This window comes from Setaria italica, chromosome IV (assembly GCF_000263155.2).
Source record: "Setaria italica strain Yugu1 chromosome IV, Setaria_italica_v2.0, whole genome shotgun sequence".
NCBI classification, from domain to species: domain Eukaryota; kingdom Viridiplantae; phylum Streptophyta; class Magnoliopsida; order Poales; family Poaceae; genus Setaria; species Setaria italica.
This window is the reverse complement of record NC_028453.1, coordinates 37,564,700-37,578,005: the sequence shown is the minus strand read 5'-3', so window position 1 is coordinate 37,578,005 and position 13,306 is coordinate 37,564,700. Positions and strand designations below refer to the sequence as shown.

At 44.5% G+C, this 13,306-nt stretch overlaps 1 protein-coding gene and 2 long non-coding RNA genes across 4 annotated transcripts; 1 reads left to right on the top strand and 2 right to left on the bottom strand.

Annotated features, from left to right (window-relative positions):
• Window positions 1–45: 45 nt before the first annotated feature.
• LOC101756226 (3-oxoacyl-[acyl-carrier-protein] reductase 4) lies at window positions 46–4,367 on the bottom strand. Its single transcript, XM_004966214.4, has 11 exons — window positions 4,061–4,367; window positions 3,658–3,800; window positions 3,181–3,234; window positions 2,492–2,572; window positions 2,350–2,395; window positions 2,174–2,268; window positions 2,066–2,098; window positions 1,417–1,551; window positions 1,243–1,336; window positions 617–699; window positions 46–533 (listed from the first exon to the last, which is right to left on the bottom strand). The coding sequence occupies exons 1-11, from the start codon at window positions 4,209–4,211 to the stop codon at window positions 501–503; spliced, it is 948 nt and encodes a 315-aa protein (XP_004966271.1). The 5' UTR covers window positions 4,212–4,367; the 3' UTR covers window positions 46–500.
• Window positions 4,368–4,519: 152 nt separating this feature from the next.
• LOC105914313 lies at window positions 4,520–7,818 on the top strand. Of its 2 annotated transcripts, none has more exons than XR_001163914.3 (4): window positions 4,520–4,788; window positions 4,951–5,066; window positions 6,234–6,309; window positions 7,268–7,818. It is a non-coding gene; the product is annotated as an uncharacterized LOC105914313 (long non-coding RNA). The 2 variants fall into 2 exon arrangements; XR_001163913.3 differs by having other exon boundaries at window positions 7,250–7,818.
• Window positions 6,403–8,810, bottom strand: LOC111257023. Its single transcript, XR_002677427.1, has 3 exons — window positions 8,109–8,810; window positions 7,708–7,828; window positions 6,403–7,589 (listed from the first exon to the last, which is right to left on the bottom strand). It is a non-coding gene; the product is annotated as an uncharacterized LOC111257023 (long non-coding RNA).
• Window positions 8,811–13,306: the final 4,496 nt, after the last annotated feature.

Here is a 13,306-nt window from a genome sequence, read left to right as displayed (position 1 = left end):
ATTGAACTGAGGAGTCTTATTCATATGATGTCTGCCTGCAATCCATTTCCAACTATTGATTATCCTTTTTATTAATTACTTACACAAGGTTTTGACATAAATTCTTTACACGACTAAAGTTTATTGCGTAGTTGCCAAATTGGCACAAAACAACCACAATCATTTGATTTCCGAGATCCAGATCTAAGACACTTATCCAAATATATAAAATGGCTATGCACAAAATCTGATTAGCAAACAGCTAGAGCTCCACCGGAGATGGCTTCCAGGTGCCACTGGACATGGATAAGAGCTGGCGAACGTCGAGTTGCCGAGGTACATCAAATTCAAATAGCCTGGACAAATTGGCACATATCATGAACAAAAACATACATATTTCAACTTCACCACGCCTGATTTATTCCTGGTGAGCATTACAAAACAAGAGACAACCCTAACATTTGTAGTCCAAAAATCGCCTCATGCAGGAGAAGTCCAAGTCTACCAAGCTCACTCAAACCTTACATTACCATCCCTCCGTCAATGGTAAGCACCTGCGTGTAACATGGGTTAGTTGAAATGCTACGAAATAGAACTCTGAAAGTTTGAGGGCAAATGTAGTCACAGTGTCATGCACCTGTCCGGTGATGTAGCTAGCTGCAGGATTAAGGGCCAAAAACTCGACTAAACCCGCAACTTCCTCAGGTTGGCCGTATCTCCCTGGAAGTTGTATGACAACATGTATAGTTAGTGGTGACAGCTGTCGTTTGAATGCAAAGGAAAAACAAGAACCAAGCAATATGAAATATCTCAATATGATGTGTTTTCATATTCTACTAAAACTATAATGGGTTATGGTTCTATAAAATCCAGCCCGTGCCACTCTGCATCAATGAGCAACTGTAAAAGAATATGCTTGGGTTTTATAAAAGATGGAGTAAATACAGCTTTTAGTTTACTGTTTTCCTTTCTAGCCTCTACAAATTAGTACTCTGCTCTTGCAGTCTATCTAAATATCAAAGGCCGTTTTAACTCTAGCTGTCCCACGCTGCTATCTATAGTAATAAATACCAGAATGATCTTCCTCTTACAAACATTAAATGGTGCATCACTAATGAATACCAGCTAGTAACTTTCGTTTGGAGAATCACTAAAGAACCATAAAACAAAGCAAGTTAACAATGCTACTTGTCCAATGGTGCAGCTTAAGACGCTATTACAAAGGTGTTGTACACAGGAACAGCTAAGCTGCATACAGCTTACCTAATGGAATGGTTGACAAAATTTTCTTCTCAAGCTCTTCCCCAAGCTCGGCAGTCATATCAGATGCAATGAACCCTGGTGCAATAGCATTCACCTGCATGTATATTCAGAACAGTTTCAGAATGCTTAGCCTAACCTCACAGGTGAGTTAATAGTGAAAGATAAAGATCATACATTGATATTTCTGCTTGCATATTCCCTGGCAACTGTTTTTGTGAAGCCAATAACCCCAGCTTTGGCTGCACTATAATTAGCTTGGCCAACATTACCAGTAAGCCCAACAACAGATGCTATGTTGATAATTCTCCCCTGCATTTTGCAATAAAAATACACACATTACTAACCATGAAAAAATAGCAAACAAGGCAACTTTTGACAGCAACTTCTTGAAAGTCAGAGACTCGAAGAGTACAAGACAAATACAAATATAAGTAGTGGTAACAAACTATCAGTCCATGACCTTCTGTGTGTATTTGCCTACCTTCTAAGGCACAACACAATAATAATGTATTATCAATGTGGGGTATGGATTAATATTAGTTCTTTTGCTTCACACCACCTCAAAGAGAACAAAACATATACAAGTAATATAACAAACTATCAGCCCATGACCTTCCATGTGTATTTGCCTAACTACTGAGGCACAACACAACAATAATGAATTATGAATGTGGGTTATGCTTTAATATTCCTTTTGCTTCACACCACTTTCAGTTATATAATATTTTACGAACACAAAGTAAGAAAATCATGCAGGAGGCACTCATTTTGTTGTGCTTCTCCAAGTAAATTAAGTGTAATATGAAGAGCAGAGAAATATAACCTTTTTCTTCTTCATCATTACTTTAGTAGCAGCCTGCAAAGAATATGTTGCTGTAAGATGCATCTAACAATTCAAGTAATTTCAAAATAAAGAATATTATAAACTCACCTGTGTGCACAGGAAGACACCTGTAAGATTCAGATCAATTACATCTTGCCACTGAGATTTCTTCATCCTCATCAATAATGTGTCTCGTGTAATCCCTAATAAAAAATGTTTTATTTGACTAAACAAATCAACTGAATAGGTAGCAGAAAGAAGTGCAATGTGCCACGGGAACATACCTGCATTGTTTACCAGCACATCTATTGTTCCCCATTTATCCATAGCCTAATTGATTTAAGAACTAATCATAACCATGTCCAAATAAAGATTGATGTAAAAGTGAAAAGGAACATTTTCTTTCTGTAAACAAACTACACTTACTGCTTTCATCATAGATTCTACATCAGCTTCTTTTGAAACATCTCCTCCGAAGGTGATAGCCTCACCACCAGATGCTTCAATCTGCAATAATAGCACTCTTCAAGTAGGAAAGGGGACAAAGAAAGTAAAATGAAAAGTATAGCCAAATGTTGGTCTCTGCATATTTGTAGGCAGAAAACTATCGCAGAATTGATAGTGGTGAATTTTAATCAACCACATTCAAGAATCACCATTCTATTTCTGTATAGTTCTTGCACTGTTGTTACTATCTACTGATCTCTATATTTGCCATTACAATGGTTGAAACCATGAAACATAATTCAAGGTGATTGTTTAACTGTTTTGCAATTGCAGTGTCTCTATAATGGCAGTGAAAATTAGGAATAACGACACTGTCACTTCTCCAGATAGATGAATAAAACATGATAATAGTTCTATGTACTCCTTTGTAAGGCCAAACATGAAAGAAGAATTCAGAATGAGATAAATAACTTTGCAACACTGAGAATCAAGGAGAGGGATAGCAATAATAATGTTCTGCAAGGAATAAATCTGATCACTTCTAGTGAAGTCCAAATCAATTAATCAGTAACTATTGAAGATTCTTTGTGTTAGCCGAGCCCTCTAATATAAACTGACAGATAAACAAATAATAGACAACAAAGTAATTTGTGAATCCACATGCTCACCTCTTTGGAGACATCTTCAGCTTCTTTTGATGAGCGGGCATAGTTCACCAGAACCTAAAAGTCAAGCCAGATCAAGACCCTAAGGTTAGTGCTAACTTGCTATTCCACGGGAAAGAAGACATTTACATTTGCAAGAGGTGAGTGCAATCATACAGATACAGCCACATGTTTATTTTTCTAGCAATGCCAACTGCCATTAGATTAAAGGAATGTAAATGCTAGAACTTTTCATTTATAGAACAGAAGTAAAATATAAAATAAACAGCATGCAGCCGCAGATGTATTGTGTACTAGTACTTGCATTATCACAAAAGTAAAAAATAAAATAAACAGCATGCAGCCGCATATGTATTGTGTACAAGTAATTGCATTAACACAAGAGTCCCACTGACTGTTGAATAAATTGTTGACCCTCTCTGTATTTATAAAACATCCTCCCAATCTAGAATGACTCTTTTAAACAGCCAAGCAGCTAACCTTGCACCCCGCTTTTCCAAGGGCCAAAGCAGTGGCTTTTCCAATCCCTCTGGAGGCACCTGTAATGATAACAACTGGTGCTTCCAGCTTGGTAGCATCTTTTGCAACTGCTTGTTCAACAGCAGCAACATGTGTTCGCACACCTGCAGGTAGAAGTTTGCTTAGTACTGAATGCAAATAAGTTGTTTCCATTAGAGACGTTTTAAAAGATACTACATTCCTTCGAAACGTGGATCCTAGGCAGCACAGGCCGCCAAGCAAGCGTTCCGCCACACGAATCTTCGAAACGCGTCACCACGCTAACCGACGAGCTAGATCTCAGAACTCTAGCCCAGCAGGAGGACGCTGAACCTTTACCACCTCACTAACACGCAGAGATCAGACTAGGGAAAGGGGCCCTTACCGGAGAGTCCGCGGCCGGACCGCAGCGCGGGCGAGGAGCGGGCGGCGCCTCCGCCGAACGTGACGAACCCCCGGCGGGAGGTGGCCGCAGCAGCCCCGGCGACCGGGGCGGCCGGGGAGGAGACTGCTGCTGCAGCGGCTGCGGTGGCCATGAGGGAGCGGCGGGACGCGGAGCAGGCGAGGAGGCGGGAAGCCAGAGGGAGCAGCGTGCTTTGGGAATGGGGGCGGAGTATTTGAAGCCGCGACGGAGCACGGGAGAGGGGGGGGCTTTGGAAGCTCAGCGGGGACGATGCGCCGGGCGGAGCGCACGAGGCGAGCGAGGAAGAGGACGGAAGCGGAACCGGAAGCCGCGTTTAGACGGACGCATTGTGGTTGAGCTGGGCCTTTTTTGGGTTTGGGCCCACGAAGCAGCCCGGCCCAAGACGGCGGCTTCTTCCTCGCGACGCCGCCGGCTTCATCCTTTCCTTGCAACGCTTCCTCGTGCTCGCACCCAAGGCCGGTGGCGGCGGCGGGCAGCGTCGCACGAAGCTCTGGTCCGTGAAGATTCGGCTCCTGTAGGGCGGCGGAGACGCTGGGGCGCCGGATCTGGGGGCGTGGGAAGGCATGACGCTGGTCCAAAGGGCAGTGCCCAGGACCAAGTGGCGGCGAGCAGGCGTTGGTGGTTGGGTTCTCGACTGGGGCTGTGGGGAAGTCCTGGAATTTTTAACAATTAGAAACTTCTGCCTTAAGGTATTTCTCTTTGCTACCTGTTCCTCTTTGCAATTAGAATTTTTTTTTTCCCGTCCAGACTACTGAATCAGTTTGAGTTGGACAATGCGTACCCAAATTAACGTTTGATGGTTTGATTGTATATACGTGAGTAGAAGAGAAGACTTATGGTGTCATTTCCAGTCTCAACTTTTCAGGAAAGGAAAACATGCAAATATGTTAGTAGATTTGCGAAAGAAGATAGAGAAGGTGGAACTTCGGAGATCAACTATACTACTCACGTCCATTTCACTCATTTGGTAGGATACTGTTTCTAATATTCATGCCAAGTCAGATACATATTGGATCAGTTGGGTGTTATCCACACCTGTTAAACTACCTCATGAATATTGTGCCTTGGCACCCAAATCATACCTGAACGCTGATGGTGCTGATACTATGCTTCATCGCTGTTTAAGTGTTGGCAGATGGTACCCTTGATAGCACTTCTAGAGGTCAGGTCATTGTGCGTCTCAAAAGAAAAGGGGGAATCACGATCCTTCTGGCACATGCTCACAGAGGCAGTAGTAGCAAGAGGGCACATGCTTACAGCTTCTTGTTGGTGGTTAGGAATCTGGGAAACAAAGGAAAGCTCAAACTGTTTTTGTCTTCGATGTATTTGTGCCCAATTATTGGTTAAAATTGACATGATCCACGGAAGTTATGCTAATGTATATTTTAAAATATGTGTTCTTATCAATGGCAAAAACATGTAGCTTTCTCTAACCAACGGGAGGAAATAATCGTATTAGTCAACGTTTGGTCTCACATGTACTCCGTGTTCTATGTATACCTCTCTTCATCTACAACTATGATGATTGGGTTGTTTCCTAGCCTTTTGTAATTTCTGACATCCTAGTTTCATCTCTTCAATTGCCTCTATTTAATTTTCCTTGCTATCAAATACAAAATTACAAAGTACATATGGTCATAAGAAAAAAACTACACAGTAATATCTATAGTAGAGTGAGCACTACAGAACATTAAAGAAAACTTGTAAAATTCACATATTAGGAGCTTCTGCTGGTCTGGACACGTGCCGTGCATAGGATGAGGCTTGGGATTCAAATGGGAAGAATGCTGGTTCTTATGCTACATTGATGTTTGCTTTCTTTCTTTCTTTCCTTTTTCAAATTGTGTGGCGATCCTTAATACTAGTGGTCACTTTGTTTGGGTTTTTATGGGGTACAGCCATACCCTCAGGCCTTGGTACACCTATATTGTAGGGCTGTAAAGCTGTTATCTTTCTACTAAATTGGTAAGTATACATGGGCATACCATATCGACTACTTATTCTCTTAACCACTTAATTGTTCAACTATAGGCGTGGTTGCTTTTAAAATTCGATTGTTAGTTTATTTTTGAAAATTAAAACTGAATATTCATCTGTATTCAATTATGTTTTGTTTTGCACGGCATGTGTGCAGAACTGAGATATGGAGGGCGAAGAAAACGTTGAGGATGAACTGTTTCTTGTGGGGTCACAACTCCAGGACATTCAAGGTATGATCACACTAAACACTTCCCAGTTGATAGACAATTAGACATGAATTATTAATATATGCATCCTTTTCCCTGACTATTCATCTGTACCAGGTACTTATTGAATTGTTAATACATGTTTAAGTTTTAATGATAATGGACATGAAAGTTCCTTCACTTTTATCTCCCCTTTCTTTGGTCCTGAAGTCAATAAACACTCTTATCTCCCTTTGTCTCCTCCTTGATTGCTGGAGACTCCCAGGCTTCCGAGTACTGCTGTTGTTGTTCTTTTTTAAAAAAATCTTGATCACATGGGGAGACTCCTCCCCCTGAGCTAAGGTGCCATGCTTCAAACCCGGGTTCAAAGAGGAGTTTCAACGACTCCTGGAGTTCAATGCTCTAACCGGTCCACACACGAGAAGCTTGGCAGTAGTATTGTAGGGTTAGTTATTGTGTTCATAACAGGTTTTCTCAATTCAGAATCACGATAAGAAAAGAGATACGGAAATAGCCTTAGTCAACAGCAAAGCAGTGAATCCGCAAGCGATGGGCTACTATACATACAGAGAAACAAACAGATAGATAAACGAATAAAAGACACATAAGAGCACACATCTCTCCAAACATACACGTGCATGATAATATGATATAGGCACGACGCGCCATGCGTGATGAACTTCTCAGCAATTTAACCTTTACAAGGTACAAAACTCAGAATGAGTCAATGTCTCGAGCAGCCCCTTCTAAAACGTTTTTTCTAAATAGCTTTAATAAAACGGCAGACATCAGGCCACATTAAATGAAACCGAATTGAACCACATAGGCAGCTAACAGATTCCAGCAAGTTAGCGTGAGGGGTAGGGCTAGTGAACTTGTACTGTACTTCGATACAGAATCATCACCATTCTGTGTTGTATGAAGAACCTACTCTCAGAGCTGTTGCTGCTATCTCCTCTCACAGGTGCTGAATCCACTGCAGGCTTCTTGAGCAGGTTCAGCTGTTATCACCTTGACGCTAGGCTGCTAGCTCGTTTGACACCTCTGCCTACAACCCCGAGGTCAGTTACAGTACTTCTGGTTGTTGCTGCCGTAGACATGACTGAGCCAGAGACATTGCTCAAAGTGGCCATCTGAGAAGAAGTAAAAGATGCAGTTCTTTGCCCATCAGCAACTTTCTACCCAACAGCTGCCCTGGATGCAATCATCTTCATGATCTCATCTATTGCAGGGCTGGCAAATCCAGGAACCCCGGCCAGCTCGGTTATTCCTCCTTTCGACATTGCTTGCTCCAGTTCTTCAAGCTGAGCACAGAACCATTCAGAGATGGCATTATTCCTCAGAAGCAAGACAAATCATCTTCATTGCTGATACAGTATAAGGCTCATGAAGCAAAACAAAACGCAACTCTAATTGTTTTACCTTCTTCTCAAGTTCAGTCAATATGACGTACAGTAGGCTGTTCTATGTCAGCTTCAGGAGCAGATTTTTCTGAGTCTCCTTCAGCAGCAAGTGCATAACCAGTTCACCGTACCACTTTTACCTGCAAACAAAGCATTCTTGGAATTTCAACAAGTTGAAGCAAATTAGTACTGGAGTAAAATTGCAGCATTTTAAATTTCATATGCATACTTTTATAAGGAATCAATATCAGTATCATGCTATGATTGCAAACTCTATTTAGAGCTAAAAGAGACTAGTAACTAGTACTCCTGACACCAACGATCCATAAAGCATATCCTTATGCACACCACACAACCAAATGGCAGGTTTGTTCTCGTTCCACACGCCAATCTCCGACGAGTAGATGTGGACGAGCATACCCTTGCTTCGGTGTCCACTACCACCACCAGGAAGGGTCCAGCTGCCTGTCTAGGAACAGGTACCATCCGCTCCTCGCCCGTCATGGGGTCCCAGACGGCGAGCTCATCATTCACGAGATCGTCCTCATCCCAGACCATACCATACCGCGCACAAGGACGCGGCAGTGGTGGTAGAAAGGCGGGGGAACGAGGCGGTAGGGACGAAGCGGAAGACGTCCGCCTTCTCGTCGTAGAGGTGCTCGAGGAGGCCCAGCACGGGGGCTCTACGGCGGAAGCCCTCGCCGGAGAATGTGGAACCACAGCTTGCAGACGAGCGCTAGCGGGGTCGGCGGGCGGGAAGCGGAAGAGAATCAGCTCGCCCATCAGCGGCGGCGGCCGGCGATCTCGCTGCTGGGTGGGGTTGGGCGATGTGCGGGGAATTGGGACGACGCAGCGTTGGGAACGGGGAGGCTGAGAGGTGGGCCAGATATCTTCTTTGAGAGGAGAGGCCTCTTTCTCTTTGGGCTTGCCTGTCTCAACTTTCTTGTCCGTCTCTGGAGCTGGGGTTAACTGGGTTTCCTTTTCTGGTCAATGGGCTGTACAGGTCTTTGACTCCGGCCCAGTCAAACGAAGGCTTCTGTAGCTCTAGGAACACACGATTCTACTCCTCTGAAATAAATAATGTTTGTTTCTTTAGCACCTCCTAAAATTTCTGTCACATCGAATGTTTAAATACTAATTAGGAGTATTAAACATAGACTAATTATAAAACCAATTGTACAGATGGAGACTAATTTGCAAGACGAATCTATTAAGCCTAATTAGTCCATGATTTGACAATATGATGCTACAGTAAATATGTGCTAATGATGGATTAATTAGGCTTAATAGATTCGTCTCGTGAATTAGCCTCCATCTGTGTAATTAGTTTTATAATTAGCTCATCTTTAGTCCTCCTAATTAACATCCGAATATTTGATGTGACATGAATTTTAGGAGGTCCTAAAGAACAAACACCCCATAAGAACACGACGACTGCGTCGGCGACATCTCCCTCCCAGCTTCCGCGCCCTCCGTCGATCGCCTTCGCATCAAGCCCATGGCGGGCAGGGCAACTTGTTGGTGACATTTTCATTCTGTAATTCTTTTATTCTGCTAGCTAACAGATCTGCAATGAATATTTATCGTAATGTCCGTGTACTTTAAAGCATCTGGTCATTGGAGGATAGTGGCGTCACAATTGATTTTGTGCAGACAGGAGCATATGATCTTGCAAGGCAGGACACAATACCTCAAGATTTCAATGTAGATTCATCACATATTAGGCAGATTCCAGAATTCCACCATGCCAGCCTCAAGAAAGTATCAATCAATCAATTCTTCTCCTCAAAGAGCTTGATTGAGCTAACATGTCAAATTGTTGAGAATACATCATCACTACAATACCTTGTGCTCAATACAACCAGCGGTTTTTACCCTAGAGACACATGTAAAGGATTGTATATGCATGCTATCAGAAAAGCCCGTTGTGCTGTTGAGGCTGTCGAAAGATATATTGTGGGGAAAGTTCCCTCAAGTGTTCAATTTAAGGTTTTGGAGCCCTGCAGCCAGTGCCATTTTGCCGATCTTTAAGTTTAGATAACCCCAAATGCTAGCGTTAACCAATTCCAACCCAATCGAAAAAACCACACGCGGTAAATCCCTAGAATCGGGGTTAATTGGTTGACAACAAATACACCGCAAAGACGAGTGATATGTTGTCGTGCCCAGTAGTGCCATGGACTATGCCATTTGGGCCAGGGGCTGTGGAGTCCATCTAACGAGCTTAAGCCCAACAAGCAAGCAAGGTTCAGAGTACAAAGAGAGAGTAATACCAGTGGATACATACACAAAAGAAAAGAAAAGAAGAAACAAAAGAGGAATGGAAGGTTCTTCCTCCAATCCTCCTCCAGATCAAGATCATTATCCTCCAATTACCTTGTGATTGCTCACATCATCGGGCATGGTATCAGAGACAAGGATCCTCAGCATGGGTCTAGTCTGGTTTAAGTTCGAGGCGGCCAACACCATGATGGCGCCGTCCAATAGGCAGAGGTAGTGGTTGCACAAAGGCTGGGATCAACAGCAGCAATGGGAAGAGGCGCATACCATTTGGATAAAGTAAGCACGGATCAATGATATGCTCAAAAATTCCATGCAATTCACACACTCTTTAGCCCAAAGGGGCATATGCCCCCTTCCTCTCTCATAATAATTTGGAAAAAAGAGTTGATGCACAAATATTACCAGATATATCTCCTTTTAAGCATAACGCAGTGGCCCTGCTTGATGATAAGCACATGCTGAATTGACATTCTACTCTTACAATGCGAGTATGATTAATAAAAATCTCTCGCGACCTGATTCAAAAAAAGTAGAAAAATACCTCAATTATCTTGTTCATTTCTTTTTTGTCAACAGTCAACACTATGGCCTATATTTTGAAATGTACAGTTTACCCAACCCAGTGAATCTGATGTACAAATGCACGGTACACTCACAAACCTGTACAGGTCAGTAACCCGTAGTTAGCACTTAGCAGCTGCATGATCTCGCCATCCAAACTGCACACGTGATCAAGTCCAAAAGTCTAAATCAAACTGCACACGAAACATTTCCACGAGCGCGGCCGCGCAGATGGACATCATTGATTCAATTCCCTTCGGCGTCGCGCCGCAGGAGCCCGAGCACCTCGTCGGGCGGCACGTCGCGCCACACCCGCGGCCGCGCCGCGCCATGCCCGAGTTTGGCGAAGCCGTGCGCCACCCGGTTGCCCTGCCGGCGCACGTGCGAGACGCTCACGTCGTCGATCATTGGCAGCAGCGCCTCGATCTCCCCGCACAGCCGCCGGTCCTCCTCGGCGCGCACCCGCGCGCGGCTCCGCACGGCGTCGACCACCGTCTTGGCGTCGCCCTCGATCCAGACGCTGCGCCAGCCGTTGGCCACGGCCAGCTCGAGCCCGCGCCGGAGCGCCGCGAGCTCGGCCACGGAGCTCGTCGCCGTCCCGATCCGCTCAGCGTAGCCCAGCACGAAGCCGCCCTGGTGGTCGCGGTACACGCCGCCGATGCTCGCCCGCCGGGACGCGTGCTTCGACGACCCGTCGAAGTTGAGCTTCAGACGCCCCGTCTCCGGCTTCCTCCACGCGCTCGCCGACGACGGCTCGCCCGGTACTATGACACCGCCGTGCAGGCCCCGCCGCACGCCGTCGACGAGGCAGGCCGAGAAAGGGTTGCAGAGCAGCATTCTGCCGAGAAGCGGACGGTGCACACGCAGCATTGTCTTCGTTCACCGGAGAATGGCGAGGCGTGCGGAAGAGATCGATCGATCGATCGAGGGAGAGAGATGATGGCACGGGACGGAGGAAGCAACCGATATGATCGAGACTCGAGAGGCTTGTGCTTGAAATGGCTGGAGGCGCGGGCAAAGCATCTGCCGCCGGGCCCGGGCGGAAGGGAGGTTGCCGTCTTGCCGAGGGTTTGAAATGTGCTCGCCTTGCCGTTCCCCGGCCGTCGGCCGAATTGTTGCCAGCGCGGGAAGCAACCGTCCGTTGCTTGCTGCCTCGGAATTGGAGAGCGGTTGCTTTGGGGTTCCTGAAAACCGAAGCTGACTCCTCATGATCCATGCTCGGGGCGTGGTTGAATTTGGAATTTCAGGACGCGCGCGTGGCTTGTGTTAACTGTTAACCGCCTGGGGAATATTCCGCGGCCAAAATAAGAGTTCTTGCCGTGACGGCACGTGCCAATGTGCCTTTGTGCCATGAGCCCATGAGCATGTTTGGTATTCAATTTGTTTCGTGTGGAGGGAGAGCAGCTCTTCTATGTTACGGCAATAGGCATGGATAGAAACCACCATTTTTGTAGCCAATCTACACTTCTGCAGAAGTAAGAAAAGATTAAGAAAACAAAAGGGGAAAAGGAAAAGATAATAAAAGAGCAGTAAACTGCAGAAACACGCCCTGAAGCGAGAATGGGCCAGCTCACTTTGAGCCCATCTGATCATCGGCAGAACATTGCAGATTTTGAAGGCTATTGCATCTGGTCCAGCCCAACTAAAATCCGGATCCAGGCCGCGCTCGGGATCATGAGGCCCACAGCGCCGGTTCTTCTTCTTCTTGACTCTGCAGCACTACCGCCATAATTATGCGAAATTTCTAATTATGGGCATAGGGCGAGGTAAAAAAGTACTCTCCGTATTAAAATATTTATCACTGCATTGATCATCATAGGTATTTTAATCATAACTTATATTTTCGTATATTTGCAATAAATTTTTGAATAAAATGAATGGTCAAATGTTGTGAAAAAGTCAACAATGACAAATATTTTAATATGGAGAGAGTACAAATTACTCCCTCTGTCCCAAATTGTAAGTCGTTTTAGCTTTTCTAGGTGCATAGTTTTTGCTATGCACTTAGATATAATATATGTCTAAATGCATAATAATATCTATGAACTTAGAAAAAATAAAACAACCTACAATTTGAAATAGAGGAAGTATAGCTGTAGACATGCATGGATCGCACGTTATGTTTTTCTAAAGCCAGCATGAGCTAGGAAAAAGGAAATAATAGATCCTAATCAAAAGAGCACTAGAAGCTGGAAAGATGTGTGAACTAGGCTTTTTCATGCTCATGATCATGGTGTTGAAGGAAATCTGAGAATCAAATCTCCATGGAAATCACAGCCTCGCAGGTGACCTTGTGGCCTGCAGCTACATGATTCGGAGAAAGGCACGTTGGCATCAAGCAAGAAACATGCAGTGCAAGAAGATCTGGAACGAGTTTTGGTCACTGCCCGGTGGTGCCGGTGTGGGAAAAGGTGAGGGTTTTTGGCGGGAAGCTGATTCACAACGGACTTACTATAGTCTAGGGGAAAACGTGCGCCATCATGCTCCATTCCGTTTTCTATATTCATGCCACTCTTCTTTTTTGTATATTTGGGAACTATGAAAATGGGACGAAAATGGAACTCTGTGAGTAGGTTTCAGACTATGAACTACCAAATCGTGTCTATGTTGTGTGTTTAACTATTTCGGACTTGCTTTGTGAGTCATGAACGGTGGTCGTCATTACTTGACCAATTGGGTTGTCACTTGCTGTCGGGTCAGTGTTTCCCTTTTGTAAATCGGTTCATATTGGTTTGTTTATAATATCACAGGAACTCGTGTTAGTTCCCATTTCT

What these genes read in the sequence shown, in the direction of transcription:
- LOC101756226 (XM_004966214.4), bottom strand. Translation starts at nt 4,211, where the DNA reads ATGGCCACCGCAGCCGCTGCAGCAGCAGTCTCCTCCCCGGCCGCCCCG. An exon ending in TAGAATCTATGATGAAAGCA is followed by an intron (nt 2,396 to 2,491) that starts GTAAGTGTAGTT and finishes TAAATCAATTAG; the next exon opens with GCTATGGATAAATGGGGAAC. An exon ending in GTGTCTTCCTGTGCACACAG is followed by an intron (nt 2,099 to 2,173) that starts GTGAGTTTATAA and finishes TATTCTTTGCAG; the next exon opens with GCTGCTACTAAAGTAATGAT.